This window comes from Rhinolophus ferrumequinum, chromosome 13 (assembly GCF_004115265.2).
Source record: "Rhinolophus ferrumequinum isolate MPI-CBG mRhiFer1 chromosome 13, mRhiFer1_v1.p, whole genome shotgun sequence".
In the NCBI taxonomy this organism is placed as follows: domain Eukaryota; kingdom Metazoa; phylum Chordata; class Mammalia; order Chiroptera; family Rhinolophidae; genus Rhinolophus; species Rhinolophus ferrumequinum.
The window spans coordinates 32864202-32887390 of NC_046296.1; the positions used below are offsets into that span (position 1 = coordinate 32864202).

Here is a 23189-nt window from a genome sequence, read left to right on the forward strand (position 1 = left end):
CTTGTCTACTCATATGCCTGGTCAACTCTGTCACTGGACATTGTATTTGAAAAATTATCTGTAGAAGTAACTTGAAGCGTGGATGCTATTATTCTCCACAAAGCATTTTTACTTGCTTCTTCCAGATTCCCTTTCAAGCCAAGTTCCTCACTTACATTTCCCTCAGTTACGTAAATGACAGGAATACAGGACTCAAGCTGTATGAGAGAACTTTGCTCCCAGTTCATCTTTATTCCTAGGGTGCAGCTCAAAGCAGAGGATGAATATACCAGGATTCATGGATTCATAACAGAGTCCAATTTTTGTCACCTTAACCCCTTAAGGCCTCCAAAACCCCAGGTTCTCAGCCTCCCCTAGAAACACCCCCAGAGAAAAAATGGCTCCTTTCTCTACAGTCTCAGCTTCTGTAAAATCTCAGCCCCAGTAATTACTATCTTTTTTAATGCTTTTTAAAAGATTTTATTTTTAAATTTCATCTAACTTTTTTAGTCGTCTTCATTGGGAGCACGAGCCCAAATTACACAGTTTGTCATTACTAGGTATTACTGGAAACTTAACGGTAAGTTTATTCAAAAATAGTCTAAGAATTATAGCAGTAGTTATCACCTTAACACAACCTAACATTTGGCTCTAATTAAAATGTATTCAGTTCCAAATGGCTCATGAAGGCTCCCTCCTGAGCATCTCACAATAGCTTGATGATGAATATTTACTGATGTAAATCCAACTTTTCTTTGGATTTAAATGAGGTGGCACATGTAAAGCTTTTAGAAGACTGCCTGGCACATGACAATCACTCCATAAACATTAGTGAATTTTATTATTGCTATTTTCAAAATAAGTGAATCCTTTCAGCATTTCCCCACAATTTTACAAGTTACCACCATTATTCTTCATTTCAGTATTACCATAAGAAATATTCCAGAAAACCAAAGTCACAGATTCATATAGCTATAAAAAAAAAAGAAAAGAAAAGAAAACACGAAAACTTTGGACAGTATTTTTAAACTCAAGGTTTGAGGGTATATAAGAAATACCAGTCAAAGCCACTGTAAACCATAGGCCTAATTATCAGATATACATCTTATTATTTACCCAATATGAACTTGTCATTTCTTACTACCTGAAAAGAGGCCACTATCGATAAAGCAACAGATTGTTACACAGCTGTTCTACCATTTCACAAATAAAAATGGAATGGAAAACACTCACTTAATGGAAGCTGCTTCATTGTGTATAAGAGGGAGCCACATAGGAAGCTGTGCCATATGCTGAGTGCAAAGCATCCCATGACAATTTTTGTTTCCAAGCATGCAATCTGTTTACATATTGTACGTGGAAGAGATGATAAGAGGAAGATCCTCTATAGCTCCAAAAGGCAACTTAGGAACAATCCACATTTTATGCTTGGACCGCAGAACCCGCCCTACACTGCTCTATGAAGGAGCGTCACCTGGAATGCAGCAAAACCAGCACAGAGAAGAGTGCTCTCAGACCAAGCAGTAATCCAACCCTTCAAAACCTCTTAAAATAAGATACAGCATCATATTCATTTAAGAAATAGTATTTACTGACACTTGGTTTCAGACAGATATGTTAGTAAAAACTGAGTTCCTAATGGTGAATAAGACAACCTGATCTTGACCTCTCAGAATTTAGCCCAGTTATACAGGAAACAGGGAGAGAGAGAGAGAGGTAAGTGCATGACTGTATAACAGAGTAATCGATTCCATGATAAAGGAAGTATAGGGTACTGTGAGAGAATAAAGGGAGTGGGAGATCAGGAAAAGTGTCCCAGGAAAATCACATCTAAACTGAGACCTAAGAGATGAGTAAGAGCCAAGCAAAGATGAGATGAGAGAACATTCCAGAAACCACATGTATAGAGGCTCAGAAATAAGAGAGACCGTAAAGGCACATTCAGGCCAAGCAGACACAAAGGCTAAGCCTACTCTGTAAGGATGTCTCCATAATCAGGGCAGGCAGGACTCCCACCAAAACCAATATTGCATATTGTTTTGTTACAAAGGAAAACAAACCACCATAAGGAAGAGTCAGGAAACACAAAAACAAGAGAATGAGTGCCCACACTTACACACACACACACACACACACACACACACAAACACACATGCCAAAGATTTGGAAACAATACAATTTGAAACATTCAAAATATATTTAAAGTCAATAAAAAATAAAAGAAGATATAGATATCACATGGCAAGAATACAGGAGAAAACAAAAGAAAACTGAAAATCAAATAGAATTTGTAGAAAAGAAAAAAATATAGTCATCGACATTCAAAATTCAATGCAAGACTTCTAGTTTTACAGCATTTATCTATGCTTCTCCCCAAAACCAAACTCAAATGATAGGGAGGTATTTTAAAAGACAAACTTTTAAAGAGAACAACAAAGGGAAAAAATATGCAAGAGAAAAACAAAAAGAATCTGGAAAGCAAATGATTAAGTGGTAACTGATTTTAGAGCCGCAAGAAAGCTGACATCTAAGTGGGAGTGGGAGGGGGGAGGGGCAAGCAGAAAGAAGCACCCATTCGTAGCCACAGCCAGAAACCTGGAAAGGCTCAGGGCTTAGCTGTGACACAGCTCTGAAGGCAGGAGTGCAGGGTGGGGCGACGTAGAAGGACTAGTTGAGAGTTTGTATAAAGGAGTAGTTAGTCCCCCAGATATCTTCCTCCCACCCTAGAGGAAGTCTGCAGGTTGATTTTCTAGGAAGGCGGCCCAGCTGAGAGAGTTGAGGCCTTTTCAGGGTGGGAAGCAGGAGTCGGTTTAACCATGGAAACTCTCCCCACTTGGCTACTGGAAACCTGGCTTAGAGTCTACCTATTTCAACCCCAGGCAAGAGATTCGGGGATTTCTTTTTAGGGAAAGTGGCCAAGACAAGAGATAATACCTCTCAGTTCTGACATTTTATCATCCTTCAATGAAAAAGCTGGCTCACCACCTTAGCACCAGATTGTGAAGCCACTCAGCACTCCCTGCCCTCTGACACAGAGCTTCTAATCAACTTTTCAGAGTCTTGCTCTTAAAAGCAAAATGCCCAACATTAGATGAAAGCCTTGAACCTGAAAGGTAAATACCAGTACAAATATATGTGGGGGCAAAAGGAATGCTGAGGTAATAGAGACAAGAAGGGGATAAAAAAAAAATTTGAAAAAACAAATAACAATAGTCTCAGAGAAATAAGATAAAATATTGTAATATATTGAAACAAGAACAAGAAGCTATAAAAAAGAGACATTAAGTAAATTTAAGAGTTGTTCAAATCGAAAATATAATAATAGAAAAAAATTCAATAGAGAGTTGAGAAGATGAAATTTTTAAAAATCTATCAGAAAAAAAGGAAACATAATAATGATACAGAAAATATGATTATAATTACAGATCAACCCAGGAGGCCCCAAAACTCCTAAAAGGGCTTTGAAAAACAGAGAGCAGAGGGAATGGAGAGAAAGACATCACCACAGCAACAATGCAAGAAAACATTCCAGCACTTGAGGCTCATGGGTTTGCAGACTGAAAGGTCCCAAAAGAGGCTAGAACAATGAATGGAAGAGGCTCAACAGCATTATTGTTAAAATGCAAAATGCCAGGAATAAAGAGAAGTTCTTGGAAGCGTCAGATAACAACAACCGAAATAAATGAGTAATTCCACTTTATAAGAAAATAACCCAAATCCAGACGAGGATTTTGGTATAAAAATGCTCATCAGAGCATCATTTATGAAAAGAAAAATAATGTCCACCTATAAGGGAAATGATTAAGGACACTATGTTGCATACAACAATATAAAACCAGGACCCAAACCTGTAGAAAGAGGTCACAGAAAGCATTAACTATGAAGTACAAGATTGATAAATTGGACTTCATTAAATCATGAACTTCTGATCATCAAAAGGCACCGTTAAGAGTAAAAATGCAAGCTACAGGGTGAAAGAAGATATTTGCAATATAGATTTGACAAAGGACTCATAATATACAAATAATTCGGACTATACAAGTAATTCCTATATATCAATAAGAAAAAGACAACTCAGTTATTTTAAATGGTCGAAAGGCACTTCACAAGAGAGGGATCCAAATAGTGAGTAAGCCTATGAAAAGGTGCTTGTATTAATTTCCTATTGCTGCTGTAATAGGAAAAATACCACAGACTCGATGGCTTAAAACAACACAAATTTATTATGTTACAGTTCTGGAAGTTCAAAATGGATCTCAATGGGCGAAAACTGAGATATCCGCAGGACTGTGTTCTTTCTGAAGGCTCTAGGGGATAACCTGTCCCCTCGTTTTTTCCACCTTCTAGAGGCTCTCCACCACATTCTTCGGCTACTGGGCCCCTTCCATCTTCAAAGCCAGGTTGGAAGAAGCTCTAATTTAATCCAGTTGAGTCTCACGCTGTATCAGCGCTTCCATCATAACATCTCGTTCTCTAACTCTCCTGCCCCCTCCTTCTACTTATAAAGACCTTTACGATTACAGAGGGCCTGCTGGGATAATTCAGGACAATCTTCCCATTTAAGATCCTTAACTTAATCACATCTATAAAGTCCCTTTTCTTATGTTAAGGTCACATATTCACAGATCCCAGGGATTAGGACATGGGCATCTTTGGAGGGACATTATTCTGTCTACAGCATGCTCAATTTTATTGATCATCAGAAAAAACTAAAAATAAAAATACAATGTTCTACTACCTATGAGGATGGCTAAAACTGAACAGGACAGACAATACCGTTTTGTTGAGACCATGTAGGAACTAGAACTCTCAAACATTGCCAGTACATAAATTAGTACAACCGCTTGGGGAAACTGTTTAGTAGTATATCTATTAAAGCTAAACGTGTGTATTCCCTATGACCTAGGTACATATCAAAATAAAAGTACACAGTCATCTGCCAAAATACATGTATAAGCATGTTCAGAGAAGCATTATTTATAGGAGCCCAAATGTCCAATGGTAAACAGAGTAAATTTTGTTCACACAATAGAATACTATAGCAGTAATACTATATTTCTTGATCTATGTAGTATTTATATAAGTGTATTCACCTTGCTAAATTTCATCAAGGTGAATACTGATCATTTGTGCGCTTTTTTGTATATGTATACTTGAATTTAAAAGCTTACGAAAATGTATAGTTGGTATTCACTTATGGAGAATTTTTTCTTTCCAGTCTTATTTTCAAAATTTTGTTTAATAAGCATATATACATATTATAGTGGGGGGAGCAACTTTTAAAAAATAGCAGAACTGAGATTCTGTGAGGTTCACAACAGATCTAAGTACAGTGTGTAATTTAAACACAGTGTAACTGAAAAAACATTGGGTTGCTAGACGTGCTGAAAATGCTGACCTGGAATGAACTCATCCTTAGGGTGGGGGGAAAAAAAAAAAGTTTTGGAAGCCTAAGTTACAAATAGAGGATGGTAAAGTTTACCTTCAAAATGTTAACCATGTACAATACAAAATTCTAAAGCATTTCAGGTATTATTATGAACCCAAAATTCTACTGCCCTTTTTTCTTGAAACTTGATTACAAAATTTTCATCCTTTTTTTGATACTCTCTTACTGCCTTAGTTTTCAGGAAGTAAATTGAAGGCACTTACACGCCAAAAAGTAATAATAAATGGCACAATAGATGCTGCATAACAAACCTTGCAGGATCAACAAGAAAAATTTTTAGGCTAGAAATAGAATAACATATAATAACATAGTCTTTCTGAACTGCAAAATAAATTTAAATATAAGCCCACAAAATAACTTCAGTGATTTTTTTAAAAAATGAATCTAAAGTTTAATAAAAATATGGGAGATGAGGCAGGGGGTGTTACTGTGTGTTGCGGAGTATTTGCCCTTCGTTTTGTAAATTTCTCCTTCTTTAAATATAATCCTATTTTTTTTCTTTTTCTAGAAGTAGAATCTTTAATTTAATTCTCTCTGTTCCCTTGTGTTTTGAATAACTAAAGTTTCTTCTGAGCCTTCTAGTCAGTATTCTAAAGGGAATCTCCTGTTTAGAATCTTACATTTTATCTATACTCCCATTGGAGACCCCCAAGCTAAGAACAAGATCATGCCCAAACCTCCTTATACCTTTGTATGTTTCTCAGGATTAAACCAAGGAAGTGATCTCTGTCCTCCACACAGTAGTAGGTTTCACATTTGCTATTTAACATGTCACATGTCATTCTGCTTTTGGCCCAAGTAAATTATCTTTGTCACCATAAAAATGGCTCTGAGTCTCAACCTACAGAAGATAATGGGGAGGTGACCACCCCATTCAAAAGGATCTGTTGCTTGCTGGACTCAACTATTTTCCAAATGATATTTCAAGCTCAATGCCCTATCATTTGTCAGGCTTTCCAAATATCCAAATATTCCAAAGAAATGTCAGTAAGCCTGACATTTCTTTCTCCTTCTGGTAATAACAATTCTCCCTTGCTGTAGGAACTAATCTTTCCCCATCCCATGTGGCTCTGGGAGGACTGCCAATCACAATTCCTTGCATTGGCTTCATAACCATGATACCCAATTCTTGGCTGCAGTGATAAGTCCAAAGAATGAGCACATGACCCATGCAAGGCCAATCAGAATGTGCTTCCTTGTGATTTTATAATCTGGTGCTGAGAAAGCTTCCTTTTTCCTCTGAGGTCTCTAGTTGAGAGGTTGGAAACCTGAATACATCCATAGTCATGGCTTCATTATAATGCCCACCCCCATAGCTTAAAAGAAACCTGTCTGCAAAAGGAGAGAATAAGAGCAATGACCAGAGAGAAACACAGCCAAGTGGTGGAAACAGAGAGAAGCTAAGAGAATACTGACAGTCATTTGAGTCCTTGCAGGCGCTGAGGTTAACACCAATCTGGAACTATCCAGTGACATAAACTACTGAATTCCTTTGTTTCCTCTGGCCAATTTAAGTTGGGTTCTGTTACCTTGAAAGCAAAGTCTTAAAAGACCAAAAACCTGCAGCGGTGGTGATGCCAATCACCAGCTTCTCTCACGAGTTTCTTACGGCTTGCCAGAGGAACAATTACCTCAGAGTATGGACTGACTAGTGAATAAATGGCCATGGAGCTTCTCTGAATGGTATGTTTCCCTAAGCCATCACGCCAGGTCTAAAAAGTTAATTTAGTCCCAGGAGCTGAGGATTATCAATCTGCACGTCACCTGAGTTCTCTCTAGGCCACATCCTAAAGCTAAACCAAGGTCTCAGGAGGGGCAGCCAGGCTAAGGGGATGTGGTGCTCAGTGAGCCATGGGCAGTCCTGGAGCCCACCACATGCCTTACTCAAGAGACAAGAGAAAAGATTGTTGCCTTTGCTTTAAGCAGAACCAACTTCAACTGAGCGTCACTTAAAAATTATGCTCACCAAAAGCACTGGGGCAAACTTTTGTATGAAAAGCAAATAAATGTATTGAACTTGTCTTTGGCACCATATAATCACAGTTTTGATAATTTCTTATATCATCTTACTGTTGATTTCTCGAGTTTTCTGTCAAATAACTATAATTTCTTCTTGGTGGCTTGCCAAAAGTCAATAAATAATTTTACCCTTATTTTTGTAATAAACTGCACTAAAAGGAATTAGTTTCCTCTATAATTACTGGAACACCTTGCACATATTAAAGTGAAATTTTCTTAACCTACAAATTATAAAAACATATAACCACACACAAAATTAGAATGAATAATAATGGTTCAGTTCTGTAATATAAGTATTAATATAAAGTAGTAATCCTAGATAAATTTCTATAATGTAGCTATGAATAAACAAGATTAAAACAAGATACTAATAGAAACAAGAACTGTTCAACAGTCTTCCACATATGCTTCCATTTTTTTCATAATTTCACATATTTCAAGGATAAATAACATCCACCAAATCAATTATGCTAATTAACATAGTATTTTTGCTTAGGGCCTAAACAAAACAAAGAGCCTGAAATAAATTTACTAAGTTCTAATCCCTCTTACAAGTACCATTTTTTTTATTGCCATTTTAGTCTTAAGTGAGAGAATTAAGTTCATTTGTTATGTGGGCTTCAGACATACGTACATGCTAGTTTTCTCACCGTATAGTGACATGAGAGGTTACACCAGAAATGTATAGAGAGGTAACAATTTTGTTTCCTGTCATTTCACACATATTTATTTAATTCCTATCTGAGGGTTTTTGAAAGCCCAAAACAAGGCTAATCTAAATTTAAAAATATAGAGACAGTTTGAAAATCTCATCATTAACTTCCACTGTTCTGAATTTCTGGGATCTTGTCTTGTTTTTCCTAGCTGCCTATTTTCATTTGCTACCACCCAAATATCAATCTAACAGAACTTTTACCTTATTACCCAGAAATCATACCTGGTGTGAAAAGAAGGGTGTCCTTTGCTAGATGTGTTTCTTTTGGGGTTAAGAAAGGTGAAATGGCCTGCTTTGAATATGTGAAGACTTTAGATTCTCAAGTCACTGCATAGGGTGGTCTAATTATGAAAATAAGTTGGGGTCAAATATATGGTGATGGAAGGAGAACTGACTCTGGGTGGTGAACACATAATGCAACATATAGATGATGTAATACAGAATTGTACACTTGAAACCTATATAGTTTTGTTGACCATGGTCACCCCAATAAATTTTAATAAAAAAAAAAAGAAGAAAAGAAATCAAGCATTTTATCCATCAACATAGTGGAAATATTTGGCAAAATTCTAAAATTATTATTATTTATACTTTACCCATATTTCCCAGAATGTTGTATATCTCTTTGCTATTTAATACAATCTTTTTAATTATTATTTATACTTTACCCATATTTGCCAAAATGTTGTATATCTCTTTGATATTTAATAAAATCTCTTTTTAGAATCCTATACTTAAAACTCCTAGAACAAGACAAACAAATGAGAAACAAGAACTCATAGACACAGACAATAGTTTCATGGTTACCAGAGGGTAAGGGGGGTGGGGGGTGGGAGATGAGGGTAAGGGGGATCAAATATATGGTGATGGAAGGAGAACTGACTCTGGGTGGTGAACACACAGTGGGATTTATAGATGATGTAATACAGAATTGCACACCTGAAATCTATGTAATTTTACTAACAATTGTCACCCCAATAAATTAAAAAAAAAATTCCTAAGAATGCTTAAGGGAAAAGGTCAAGGATTTGTATTCACTTCAAATGAGCATACACCGTAGAAAATGCACAGTCTCTTTGAAGGCATATGGAACAGGAGAAAAGTAACTTAGACATCTAGTAACTAACAGCCTGTAACCACTTCTAGAATGTCTTCTGAGTGATTGCCTCCTTGATATAGCACCACTGCATGATCACTCGTGGCAGGCTACTGCTCAATACTTTCACTGATTTATCGCTGGAAATATAATTTCCACTTTTTGTGGCATCCAGAAGGAAAAAACTAGCTGCTGAATTAGCTTCTGAGACTCGAGAGAGACTTAGATGAAACTGGGACACATACGGAATTAAAGATGCCGATATACACATAATCATTTTCCATCTATGAAATAACAACAAAACAATTATCACTTAAAGAGAAAATCTGCTCTAGCTCAGAAAAAAACTAAGCTCTGAATTATGAGAAATTTGAGCCTATAATTTAATCTTTGCAGTGTGACAGTCTATAAAGATTAACAAACAAAAAATATACCCGCTATCCTTTCTTTTTCCTGTTCTGTTGTTCCCCACCCCCCAAGGCACTTAAACAGAATGTTGTGCTAGTCTTGAAAAGAAATAATAAATCATTATAAAACCTGAAACCACAAATCTGTCCTTAGGAACACAATAAGTGGATTTTCAAACCTCTGATTTGTTGCTACATTAGATATGCCTCTTGATTAAGGATAGCTTTGAGTGAGAGTAGGAGAAGCAGCTGCTCAACTTGCACCTTCATTCAGTACTCCCTACTGAAAACAGATGGCATCTCGAGGGTGCTTAATCTCCAAAGCACAGGTGCCTAGGAAAAAACTAGGGAGGGAGCAGCAAGAGAGCGAGGACATGATCAATGGTACTTGGGAAGGACTGGGTGATGGAGATGCAAGAGGGAAGGCATGACAGGCTCTCAGGGTTTCCTCTTGGATAACTGTCATCACTCTGGCCTGCCTGCACGCCGTCGTTTACATAGTAAGCACTGGACACGTGTTTATTTCATTGAACATCTTCTCACATTTCTCCTATAGATTATATAAAAATCCAAGTGACATTCTGGGAAGAAAATAAAGATGAAGCATTCAAGAATGTATACCTCCTCCTCATTTTATCATATAAACTAAAAACTGAATGTCCCTCAAGGCAAGAAGGATGGCTTGTCAATTCATTGTCAGCAGCAGGGCAGGCTCTCACATAGATAAACATGGTCTGGGCAAAGTGATTGTGTTCCTGTCTACTGTGCATGCAGAATAATAGGCCTGGAAGGCTTTTTACCTCTGGAAGCAACCTCTATAACAATGTCTCCTATTGTCCAAAAAAAAAAAAGAGCTCCAGTCTGCTAGGGATAAAAGTCATTAAGCTGAGATGACTGCTTGCTATCACTGCAGCATAAAACTCACTGGAGCATGAGCAAAATATATAAAGGAGTTGTAAGAAGAAACGTAAAGCTAAGAGGAAATGACCCTTGGAATTCTAACTGCTGTAACAGAAAGTTTAAAACCCAGATAAAAGTACAACCCAGACAAAAATAATCATTCCCAGTGTCTATGTAGTAAAAGCAACACATCAGTGACCTTCGCATCGCTAAATCCACGGGGCCCTTTTCCAGACTTACTGTTGAGGGTCTCCTTAACACTCTCTGCTCTGGGGCACTCAGCTCTTCTGGTTTTCTTCACCCCCCTGTGACTTGTCCATCTTTCACAAGCACCTCTTTCTCTGCTGATCTCATAAAAGTCCGTCTTCTTCAAAACGCTAACCCTGGCCTCTTCTCTTTGCTGCATATGCTCTCTGGGTTATCTCACTTACACTTACACACTCACTGCAACTCCCACAGTTCTCTCTTGAGCAAGAAGAGCCATATATGTGTATAATCATCTCTTGGATGTCCCTCAGACACCTCAATCTAACTATGTTCAAAGCTGAACTCATCACCCTTTGACCTTGAACCTATTGCTAATTCTATTTCTGTGAATGATGACCACCATTGACTATGCCAGAAACTTGATCATTACCGTATACCTTCCTTCTACCCATCACCTATATCCACCCAATCACCAGGAATCTAGAATCTCCAGAATATTTGCATTGCTTACCATAATCCACATGTGGATTACTTCAAGCATCTCCAGACTTTCTCTCCAACACTCCATGATCCACCCTGCGGTCAGGGCGAGCAGCCCAGAGCCTAAATCTAATGATGTTCCTTCCTCCAGAAAGCCTTCTCTGACCACCCCCGCCTCCCATAAATGCATTAGCTGTATGCCCTGGGGCTCTCAAATACCTTGGGCTAACTATGATAGAACTGCACACCCCACATCCAGCTGCTCATTTATTTATGAATATTGCACTCATGATTGTAAGCTCCCGGACAGGAGATGCATATTGTTCACTGTTGGGTCCCCAGTGCTTAGCACAGTGTTATGACACATAGCAGACACTCAAGAAATGCTTGTGACTTCTTAACTTAATGATCCATTTGGAATTAAGACTCAAAACATTGATTTGGTTGGCTTTGTAGGACCAAGCCACATAGCCATGTGTGCTGAGGGGCTGAGACAGACTTTTTTTTTTTTTTTTTTTGGTGACGATAATGCAAAATGGATCATTAAGTTAAGAAGCCAGTCTCCAATCAAAGAAAAACAAAACATATATTATCCAGAGAGAAATAGAGATGTAAGTCCTTGCAAGAAAAATAAATAGAAAAGGACTAGCTGCCTGTGTATGTTGCAGCGCCTGAGAGGCCAGCCATACTCCCTATAATTGAGTTCCAAAAGATTCTCTTCACCTTATGATCCTCATGCCTTAAAATAATTCTCAATAACTTAGACTAATTCTTTGACCAGCCTATTTCTATTTCAGTCTAATATCTCTGACCAATCCAGAGAAAGCTTCTTTCTTCTGGGAGGTAGAGCTGGCGTGTCATTCCCTTCCTTCGTGCTGAAGGAAAAGGGAATTGCAGAGAACCAGTGGGCCATCCTGGATTCCTTCAACTCCTGGGTTGAGGCCATCCAGAAATGAACTGATAAAGGAGTAGAGGTCAAGGGACACCCTCTCTGATCATTCCCCCGGCTTTCAATACCGCCTCACTGCCTCAGCTGCCTCAATAGATCTGTCTCCAGCAGCAAGGCTGAAGGCTGTAAATTCATTTTTAAAAAACAAGAATCTTTGGAAGTAAATAAAGCCAATATCTAGACTGTCCCTCAAACCAGCAGTTACTAAATACTGCACTCGCTCCTCAAAGTATAAATGGTTATATTCTTAAAATATACAAAAATCTATATATCCTTCATAGGACCTAACAGCATCTTTACAAATATGGGCTAGCAACCAAAGCTTTGCACTTCTATTCCTTTTAGGTTAATCTTTTTAATGATTGTTTCTATTCCTGAGTCCCCATATGTTCAGTGTCTTCTGTGTGAGAGGAATGGGTCCCCTGCTAGGGAATTCAAAGACTGCAGACATCCGAGATAATTCAATGGAAAAGAATAGTTTTTTAAACAAATGGGGTTGAGACAATTGGATATTCACATGCAAAAGAATGAGGCTGGACCCCCTACCTCAAACAATATATAAAGAACTCAAAATAGATCATCTGCCTAAATGTTAGAGCTGAAACTATAAAAACTTTAGAAGAAAACATAGGAATAAATCTTTATGACCTTGGATTAGGTGATGGTTTCTTAGATATAACACCAAAAGGATAAGCAACAAAAGAAAAAAAAATAAATTGACATCATCAAAAATTTAAAACTTTTGTGCTTCCAAGAACACCATCAAGAAAGTGAAAAGACAACGCAGTGAATAGGAGAAAATATTTGCAAATAGTATATCAGATAAGGTTCTTATATTCACAACACATAAAGAGCTCTTACAACTCAAGAAGACAAATAAACCAATTTAAAACGGGCAAAGGATCTGAGAGGACATTTTCTCCAAAGAAGATATACAAATGGCTAATAAATTTATGAAAAGTGATCAATAGTTGTTAGGGAAATGCAAATAAAAACCACAATGAGATACCACCGCATACCCAGTAAGATGGCTATAACTTTCAAAGAGACAGACACTAACAAGTGTTTGTATAGATGTGCAGGAATTGTAACTCTCATACAATGCTGATGAGATTGTTAAATGGTGTAGCTGCTTTGGAAAAAAATGTGGCAATACGTCAAAAAGTTAAACCTACAGTTACCATATGATTCAGCAGCTCCACTCCTGGGTATACACTCAAGAGATTATGTCTCGACAGAGGCCGCGGACGTGCTCTTCCACTGATCACATGGACAGGCTCACCATTTCCCTAACTTGTTCCAACCAGTGCCTGCTTTAAAATGAAAAGTCTATTTCACTAGCTGGCAACATCTTTTGGGTTGAAAAAAAAAATACTGGTCTACTGAGCTCTGAAACATACCTACATTCTTGCTGTGTAGAGTGGCGTGGGGACCAGCAGTGTCAGCACCCCTTAGGAGCTGGTTAGAAATGCACAATATCAGGACTCACAGCTGCCTTACTGACTTCCATTCACAGTGACATTATGAGAAGAACTGTTTTCTCTTAAGCACTTTAGTTACATTTAAGACCAATCCACACATGACAAACTCCAGTTAAGCCTATAAGAGGAGCCTGACTTCTGAAGACGTGTAGTCCTCTAGGTAAGGGATGGCTTTCTGAGTGACTCCACTCCAGTGAGGAAGAGTCAGCTCCGGAAGCAAAGCCAGCAAATCAGCCTTCCCAGCTGCTTCCTTTTTCGTTTCTGGTGGCAAACATGTCACCTACATTGCGGAGGCGTTCAGTTCCACCTCCTTGTCAGTAGGGGAGGCCCTAGGACAGCCCTGCTTCAAGATGCTGCCATGGAACAGTGTTTCACTTACCACAATATAATCTATGCTCAAACTGACTGTTGGCGGTAGAGCTAGTATCGTTCTTTGTAAGATTGTATGTCCAGTGCAGTGTTTTTCAAGCTTTGGTACAACCCATTATAGTAACCATATTTTAAAAATAAAAACATGGTCATATATTCTGAATTTAAAATAGAGGTCCATGATATGACCAGAACAAGAGTACCCATAACAATAACTACATGGAATATTTATGGCTGTCCTGGGAAATCTAGGACATATGGTGCCCAAACCCATGAGGCATTAATGACCTGGATAAGAATTACGATGACCTTTCTCTCGGTATCTATACAGAATTCTGGGCACACCAAGCTCTTTCCCAGCCTGGTGCATTTGCATGTAACCTCTCCTCTGTCATTGCATCTTCAGTTATCTTCCCCTTCTCATCCTTTAGGTCTCAGCTTAAATGCCATCTCCCTAGAGAGCTGCTCTGGAAACCTTATCTAAGGTCACTCCCACACTCCCACCTCATCCAGTTCCTCTTTATGACCATTCCCTTCTCAGTATTTATCATAATCTATACTCACCTTTTGTTCTTGTTCATTTATTGTTGGCCTCCCCCACCAGAATGAAGGCAGAACTTAGTCATGTTCCTGATGTACCCCCTGCACCTGGTACATTCTAGACGTGAAATGAGTTTTTGACGAATAAGCAAATGAGAAAGAATATATATACAGAGGGTGCCAAAATAATGTATACACATTTTAAGAAAGGAAAACTGTATTAAAATTGTAATACTCAATATATCCCGATAACAAAAGACGAATACAAGTCACCTTTGACTTCTGCAATTACAAGAGGTGCTCAAAGTGGTTACCATCAGCATCCAGACACTTCTGATTACGGTGAACTGCTGCTTGAGCAACGTTGACCAAAGTGTCCGCTTGTGGACACGTTTTTGGCACCCCCGGGATATATAACATCTGATACAAAGCAGGCACTCAACTCAATATGGGTTTCACGCCTTATAGTTACCCCCATGTTTCACAATTTCAAACTCATCAAGGGACTAAAGAAGATGACAGCACATCTCCAGGCCTTCTCGTGAACCTGTTTGCCCAATACTCCTGGTCCAACGATAGCTGTGAGATCCTCTCGTAAAATGTTCAATTTCATTTGCAGCACCGGATTATTTTAGCCATGTCACAACGAGATTTAAAAGTTTTATTTTAAACATGTCTAGGAGATCATTGTTTCAAAGCCAATGGTGATTCTCAAGTGAACTTGAACACGGTTCCATTTCTAGACTGAGTTCTAGCAATCTACTTCAAATACTCTTGATTAAAGCATGGAGTTGATAAACAGAGTTCCAAGGAGCAAGTAGCTTACTAAGTTCTGGTTAGAAACAAGCACAGTGGTAGAGCTACAGTGACTGAGAAAAATGAAAGAGTCTGTAAAGCAGTGAAGGAGTGACTTTGGGATTTGGAACCTGACCCACTTGGGTTCCAATTCCCATTCTATAGTCTGCTAAATAGAGACCGTGGGCAGGATCCTTAACCTCCCTGTGCCTTGGTTTCCTCACCAGTAAACAGGGGCTAATAATAGTACCATGTCATGGGGTTGTTGAGAGGATGGATGAGATAAATCTGTGTACACATTTAGCACTGAGTCTGCACGCAGGAAATTGGCTCCGGGTATTAAATTCATTCTCAGTCTCAAGAATCTTATATACACTTACAAACTGAAAATATTCAGAATGAAAGAATGGTACTAAGTGATACCCATTAAGTGAGCAGCATTGGTCATGAAAGATGCAAAACTTTAGGAGCATGAGGCACCCCTTCATCTAAGGAGAGCAAAAGGTCTCACGGGAGAGGTGAGACTGAAGCAGAAGGGGCCATGCAGGATATGGATAAAACAGGCCCCCTGTGGTGGGCACTTACTATTTGGCAAACACTGTGGGGCACCTTGTATGTAGTCTCCACAAGCTCAAGACCTTTAAAACACCCATTTTATAGATGATTCGCTGTTGCACTGATGATAGCTGAGACTCACAGAGTTTCAGCAAGTTGCCTGAGTCACCCAACTGGTGGCAAATCTAGGTTCAAACTCAGGACTCTCTAACACCAAAGCCCTTGCTCCCACCACTATACCATTGGGGAGGAGGGGGACCAGGGGGAGAAGAGTGAAATAAATCATTCTAGAATGAGGTAGGAAAGAACAGAGTGATCTTACTATATGGCAAGTGGAAAGCAAACAATTTATGATTTTTAAAAAAAAAAAGAAAAAGAAAAAGAAGGGTAGAAAGGCTGGTTAGGGCCAGAAAGAATAGAAAGTTAAGGTGTTTGAACTTCAGCCTGTGGGCAACAAAGAATCATTGTTTTGTTTTTTATATATGTGTGTGTGTTTAATTAAATACTACGACTAACATTAAGAACATTTACTGAGCTTCAACGAAGGGCCAGGCTCCATGCTAAACATTTGCATACCTTATTTCTAATAGTTACAATTCTGCAACTTAGGAATCGTTACCCCCATTTCACAAATAAACAAGGCACTGAGAGGTCAAGCCACTCACTGAAGGTACCTTCAGTAAAAGGCAGAGTGGGGTTCATACTAAGTGTGTGTGAGGTCAAAGTCAGTGCCCTTTCCCCTGAAACAGTATTGCAGAAAAACCTCCCTGTAACAGAGCTGAAAAATGAGAGGAAAGAAAATGGAGCCAGGGAACTAGTCAGAAGCAATATAGGGATCTGGAGTAATAAGATGAACGCCACAACTAAGTCACAGTGAAAATGGAAGGGAGGTGACAGACAGCAAATGTGTTCATGACCTTTTCTTTTATTTACTCCTTTTCTCTGTCATGTTCTGCTACTTGAAGTAGAAACCAAGTTAGCAATTATACCAATCTCTGTGTCCTTGCCGTCCAACCCTGATTTGAGTCCTGTTGTTCACCCAATAGCAAACACTGCTTTAGGTGTTTACTTGTCATGTTGCAATGTTATCAGGGCTAAAACAGGGCATCATCCTCAAATCTATTATCTGTGTTGAAGAGTAATCAGTCAAGAAAATAAAATTAAGCCTCCACATCCAATCAACCACATTATGCTTCACATAGCAACATTTTTTTTAAAAAAATCTGACCTAAACACATAGTCTGTCAAATCAAGAGGACACATAGGCTGAGCTCTAATGAGCTCTGCCTAATCCTACATTATTATTAAGTTTCATCCTGATCTCAGAGACCACATGGTTTTCTAAAATGGAGTGCGATATCAATATTTGTTGGGCTGCTTTCTAGTTAATACTCTAGGGAAAGTGGCACAATTAGTAAAGCAGTAGGAAATGTATGCATCGTGAACATATCTTTCAAACTAACACAAAAGCTAACTGGACAATTACTTACGTTATCTCATTTGATGGAGTCAGGGTTAGAAGTTTTATACGCATGTAATGATTCCCCAAGAAAACAAAACATTTTTGCACTAAAACCTTAGCTACAGTCCTTCTCTTTTAATGACAAATTCAATATTTTAAGTGAAAAATCAGTAGTCTAAAACTGCAATACACAGAAATGACTGGAAGTTCATAAAGGTAAAGGAGTACAATTTTCCTATACACAGTTAATACATAAATATTCCCAACACTTTACAATATTAATTTCAAACATTTAATGTTTCTGGGATTAAAATTATGAAAGAAATGACACATAAGAGTCCCGCATACTAAGAATAAAAACAATTACGGTTTGTGCATGGCCTTCACCAGGAAAAATATTTACAAAATAAGATAAAGCAAAATAACAGTATAAACATTCTAATTTTACAGCTCTAATTACATAATGATCTGTGGTTTGTATTTTTTTATTCTCTTGGACTTAATTTATTCCTATGTGCAAAGACATACATGGATACTAAAGAACTCTGCTCACCTATGCATACTCAGACCCAACCAAATATGGAAAATTTAGCAATAAAGTTCTTTCTCTGTGGCAGGCTTACTATTATGTCACCTTTCAGTGTAAATATGTAACAACCACAATAAATAGACCAGAAGCTAAATTGTCTTTGTTTTGCTTTTCAAGTGAGGTTCCCTGCAAACCCAGGTATACAAATCACTTCATCTTTTCCTCAAATCTGAGTGTTTCTTTAAGCCAGATATCATCACATCCCCACTAGCCCAGCGCCAGTCATAACAGCAGTTTACTGCAACTCCACCCTCTTCTCACCTTCAGTTTCAATAGTGCATGTCATTTTTTTTTCCTATTAGAGAAAAAATTAAGATTAGGAGTTCAAATCCTCAGAGTAGGTAAGTGAACAGTCACAGAAACATTATTTACCCCCAGGGAATTTTCTGTTGAATCGCCACTCTCTCTCTTCTCCTAAAGGACTAGATCTTATTTTCATGGTATAATGGAAAGCACTGCATTAAGAAAGAGCAAAAACATAATGGGTTTAAATCTTTAAATATCTAACCTTTTCACAACTCACTGTTAATCACTTGCTCCTGTGACTTTAATAATCAGCCAGGCAATGAGAGAAGCAAAATCGCAGGACAGAAGTAGGTAAGGATGCTCCATTCACAACCATTGCCGTATCAGGGAGAGAAGAACTATTTTGTCACATGCGACATGAAAAAAGTTTTACATGTCAGTTCCACCAAATCTTGAGAACAGTAGAGCTCCTAGTACTCAAAATCTTCATCTTCAAAAAGTCAAGATTTTAAAAAATTATATCTCATTGTATTTGCAACTGTTAAGTTTTTACTAAATTTTTCAAATTTAGGTCTCACGAAGAAAAAAAGCTCTGGAATAAGCACAATACTCAAAGGCAGGGAAGGGGAACGAGTCTTTTAAATCATTCTTCCCAGGGAGAAATTAAGACCACTAACATTATACCACTTAACCATTTATTTTATTATGAAAGGCAAACTTAGAGCCCAAGTGGCAATATTCTGAAAATGTGATAGAAGTTGTCCTACACCGATGAACACACAAGTGTGGAAGGTACAAATATGGACTCTGTCAGTTGTAGTCCATCCTCAGCAAATTAATTTTCCCTGTGTTCTGAAGCTCCCATATCATGGACAACTTCCTCACCTGCGGAAGGCTCAAAGGGATTCCCTGTGAACAGGATCTGGACCACACCTTGCTGGTCACACAAGAAGCTAACAAGGGCTGAGGGAAAAAAATGTGTCTGGTCCAAAGATAAGAGGACAAGGCTAAGAATCAAAATATGTCCCTCTATAATTTTAGGAGGATACCTACAATGACTTCATCCAATGGTGTTCTAGTCAGTCCTGGCCATCCGCTACCAGATGTTGGTCATTCTGCGGGTTGGCTGGTTGGATTTTGTGGTCCAGCAGCTGCCAGCCTTTTGTAACCTCAGCAATGTTGTGGAAGCATCCATTTAGTGTATAAATAAGCTTTTTGGCATTAAAACACTGCCAAGTGAAATATTAGAGAACAAACTCCCCACCCACTGCAGAAGAAATTTCCCAGTTTCAAAGCAACTGGGATGAAGATTCCAAATTACCTGTAGCAAATTTTTTTTTAATTTTTTTTTTTTAATCCTCTTGCTTGCTGAGGAATCTACTGTGAAGCCTCCCAAAGATGATACCCACAGTTCAGGTTACTGGTCCTACATTTACCTAGTTAGGGAAGGAAGAAGTGTTTGATAGTTACCCAGGATCCTTCCACTTGTAACAGAAATAAACACCAAAAAAGCATCAGGACATTCAACTCCTTAGAGATTCAAAAGCTTTCCGGGGGGAATACAGAGAATCTCTCCCTCCCCACCTGCACCCCAACCCTGTATCTGCCCTAGCTTCAGAATCAGTAGCCCTTCTGTATTCCATGCGGCTCCAGAGAGAATCCTTTATTCTGTGGGGCTCCCACATCTGACCCCAGGAAAGCTTGGTTGGCCATCCTTCTCCCCCAATTCTCTGCCTTCCAACCTCCACACTCAACCCCTCCCCACCGCCCCAGGCCACTTCCTTACCTGATAATGTCGTCGTTGTGTCCCAAGAAGAATTTCTGGCTGTGCTCGCGGGTGTTGTAAACCACCCCGACCCCAGCCACGAAGTAGACCACCTCCTTGCCAGCTGTGTAGTACAGGTTGTTGCGGCACTGGTGACCCCGGTACCCGTACACCCACTCCAGCCGCAGCTGGCAGCTGGGAGCTGTCCGATCCGCCATGATAAACCTACCCCAGTCGCCCCCCCGGCCCCCCCGCGCTGCCCCTTGGCGCCGGGTCTGTCCTCGCGAAGGCTCGGGCTGCGGAGGACCTGCAAGGGCTCAGTGTGCAGCACCGGGCGCTGATTTCCGCGGCGACGCACAGACACAGCCCAGGGCGCCGGTCGCCACCATCATCCGCCGCCGCCGCCGCCACGGGAGAACAAGCCGCCGGTGCGCGGCCGCCGGATCCCGCCGGGTGCCCCGACTCCCTCTCCGCGGGCCAGGCGTCTTCGGGGGTGCCAGCACCTGCGCGCACGCCTCACTGCACCTGCGGGCTTTGGCCCCCGGGAGAGGTTCTTGTGGGGGTCACCCCGCCTTTTAAATCAGGGATCTGCATATCCAAACACTGATTACCCAGTTTGCTCACTGAAGTTTGCAGTGCGCGGAGGCTTCGCAGCAGGCAGCGAGGTTTATTCTGTGACAGCTTTGATTTGACAGGGAACCCGGCTAAGCTTTGCCATCACCATCCTTGGATCCGAAACTGACAGTCTATATCCAGGATGCAAGAGCAAGGAAGAAAGAAACAGATTTTTTGCATAAGTCACCCAGTCCAAGAAAATGATCCCCAAACTAAACCAAGTTTTTTTTCTTTTTTTTTTTTCCCAGTTGTCAACTACTCCCCTTTTCTCCCTCCAGACCCACCTCCTTAAGGATATGAAATATGCCCTAAATGCTGCTGACTGGTGGTTGCTGATATGATTTGAAAGAACATTGGCTATTTCCCCATTAAGCCAGGGTGAACATGCAATGGTCATTTTTTTAGATGTTTCGATTAGTTATCGTGTATGTGTTTAAAATTCGTATCTTCCATGAACCCAGTCTTGGCTGAGAAAACCATAAAGAACTTGGCAGTTCTCACTAATCACCAACTCCAATTGCAAGCGTCATAAAAGATTTTTCTGAATCGGAGGAAATGAGACACTAGTGCAGTTGGAGGCAGGCAAGCGTTACCTACAGACGCTCATGGTCAACAAGAAATTAAATAATTAACAGGTGGCAAAAATCGTGTACCTCTCCCCAGGCAGGTCTGCGCTAGCTACTGGGTCCTGCGGGCTCAAGGGTCCCGCCTCTAGCCTGCCGTGGGGCAGGGATGTCCGCAGAACCAACCACTGAGGACCGTGAGCCCCTCCACCACACACACACACACACACACACACACACACACACACACCACACACACACCCCACACACACACACACCCCGACTGCTGCGGGTCCAAGGGATGCCGGCCCCCAGGGACACCCTGACCAGCGCTAACTGCCGCGGTGGTGGTGTCCTGGACACCCGATCCAGCCTCGCCCGTGGATCATCCCCACTCTCTCTATCTCTAACCTCTCTGCTCGGAGTGGGAGCCGCCAGCACGTCCCGGATCTGTCACGGGTGAACAAAATCCTCTGCCTGCTTTCCCCTCCCCGCCTCCCGCACCCAGGGATTGGCTTCGTCACTGGGGTGCGCGGAGACAGGTTCTCCCTCCAGCCTGGGCTCAAGGGGCGGGGCCACAACGCAGCTTTCGGGAACGGCGGGTGGTTACTAGGCGAGATCACTCAGTGCACTTAGAAACGGCTACGCCCCAGGGCTCTGGGGATGCCCCCTCCTTTTTCCCGGCTTAGGTTGCCCCTTCCCCTGAAGCATCCTGGGAAATGTAGTCCTCTCAACGCCAGCTCAGGCGGGGAGCAGACAGAGCCAGTCCACAAGTCCCAGGATTCCATACACACAGAGGGGGCCGCCAAGTGACAGCTACCAGCATCCGCGGTGCCTGCAGTTCTCCAGCTGAACAGAAGAAAGCGCACACGGGGCGACTTCTTGCCAGCGCCCTTCGTTCCCTACTGACAGAGGCCGCAGGCCGGCCTGAGTGTGTATCTATGGAGATGAGCGATGGATTTGCCCACCTAGAGAGTTTTTTTCTGCCCTAGTCTGTGAAAGTTACTGTAGCTGACTCAAGTCCAAATCTGTTTCATATTCCAGTTTTCCTTTTTTAGTCAGATGGATTTTAATCTGTTAAAGTGCACGAATGCCAAGTTTAAGAAAAATGCTGTGGATTTTATCTCACTTTGCCCTATCTAAAAACCACTGCCTTCCCTTATATAAGCCTCATCGTAAGTTAAAGGACTTGGATATTTAAGGATAAACTAGATTTTGGAAATAGAAACATGTTCGAGCCATGAACAATGATCGTTGGCCCTAAGATGCAAAAGTCGGTGGCGTTTCTCCTACCAAAAGTTAGTGAATTGCATTGTGTTCTGAAGTACGCTGTTTTCAAATTGTGGCCACAGATGACCTGTGGAAAGAGATTTCAAAAACCCGGTGATGAAAAGGCTGCCAAAAGGATGAAAGAAGGGACATTAGGAGCATGTCTTTTCCTTTTCCTTTTCTGTTTCCCTTTCCTTTCCTTTCTTTCAGTGTAATCATTTACTCAGTTCTTTAACTACCTCAAGCTTTAATACAGCCTTCTGAATGGTAGGAAAGCCTCAGGAAGATTAGAAGTGCCAGAGTATGGATGAGCAATTGCTGTCAGCAGCAATGAAGAGGATGTTAACTGGTTTCATCGTTCTTTTTAAGGAAACAGGAATCTACATATATGTGAGGTGTTACTGTGCTAGACAATAAGGGCACTACCAAAAATAAATTTAAAAATAAATAACATGGCCTGGAAAAGATTTGAGACCTAAGCAAAAATATAGATGACCAATAATGCCATACCGTAAAACAGTGCTAATGAGTTATATAGAGACGATAAATTCTGTATAAGAATTCAGCAGTGAAGAGCTTTACCAGCTATAATGTCAGGAAAGACTTCATGGAGGAAATAAGAAATGTAGATATAACAAGCAATGATAAATTGAAAGAGCCATTTAAATGTGTTTTTTTTTTAAAGAGAAGAATAACAAAAACAGTAGTAATCAAAGCATGAGGTATTAGAAGCTTGCGG

At 40.1% G+C, this 23189-nt stretch overlaps 1 protein-coding gene across 1 annotated transcript in view; it reads right to left on the reverse strand.

The window, feature by feature from the left end:
- The window catches only part of EML6 (EMAP like 6), a 240439-nt gene extending 218707 nt beyond the window's left edge, over positions 1-21732 (reverse strand). Inside the window, exons 1-2 of the mRNA XM_033125253.1 lie at positions 21593-21732; positions 20025-20749 (exon numbers count right to left, since the gene is read on the reverse strand). Coding sequence (XP_032981144.1) covers positions 20025-20221 — 197 coding nt within the window. The 5' untranslated portion in view covers positions 20222-20749; positions 21593-21732. The remainder of the gene's footprint in view (positions 1-20024; positions 20750-21592) is intronic.
- Between the last annotated feature and the right edge of the window lie 1457 nt (positions 21733-23189).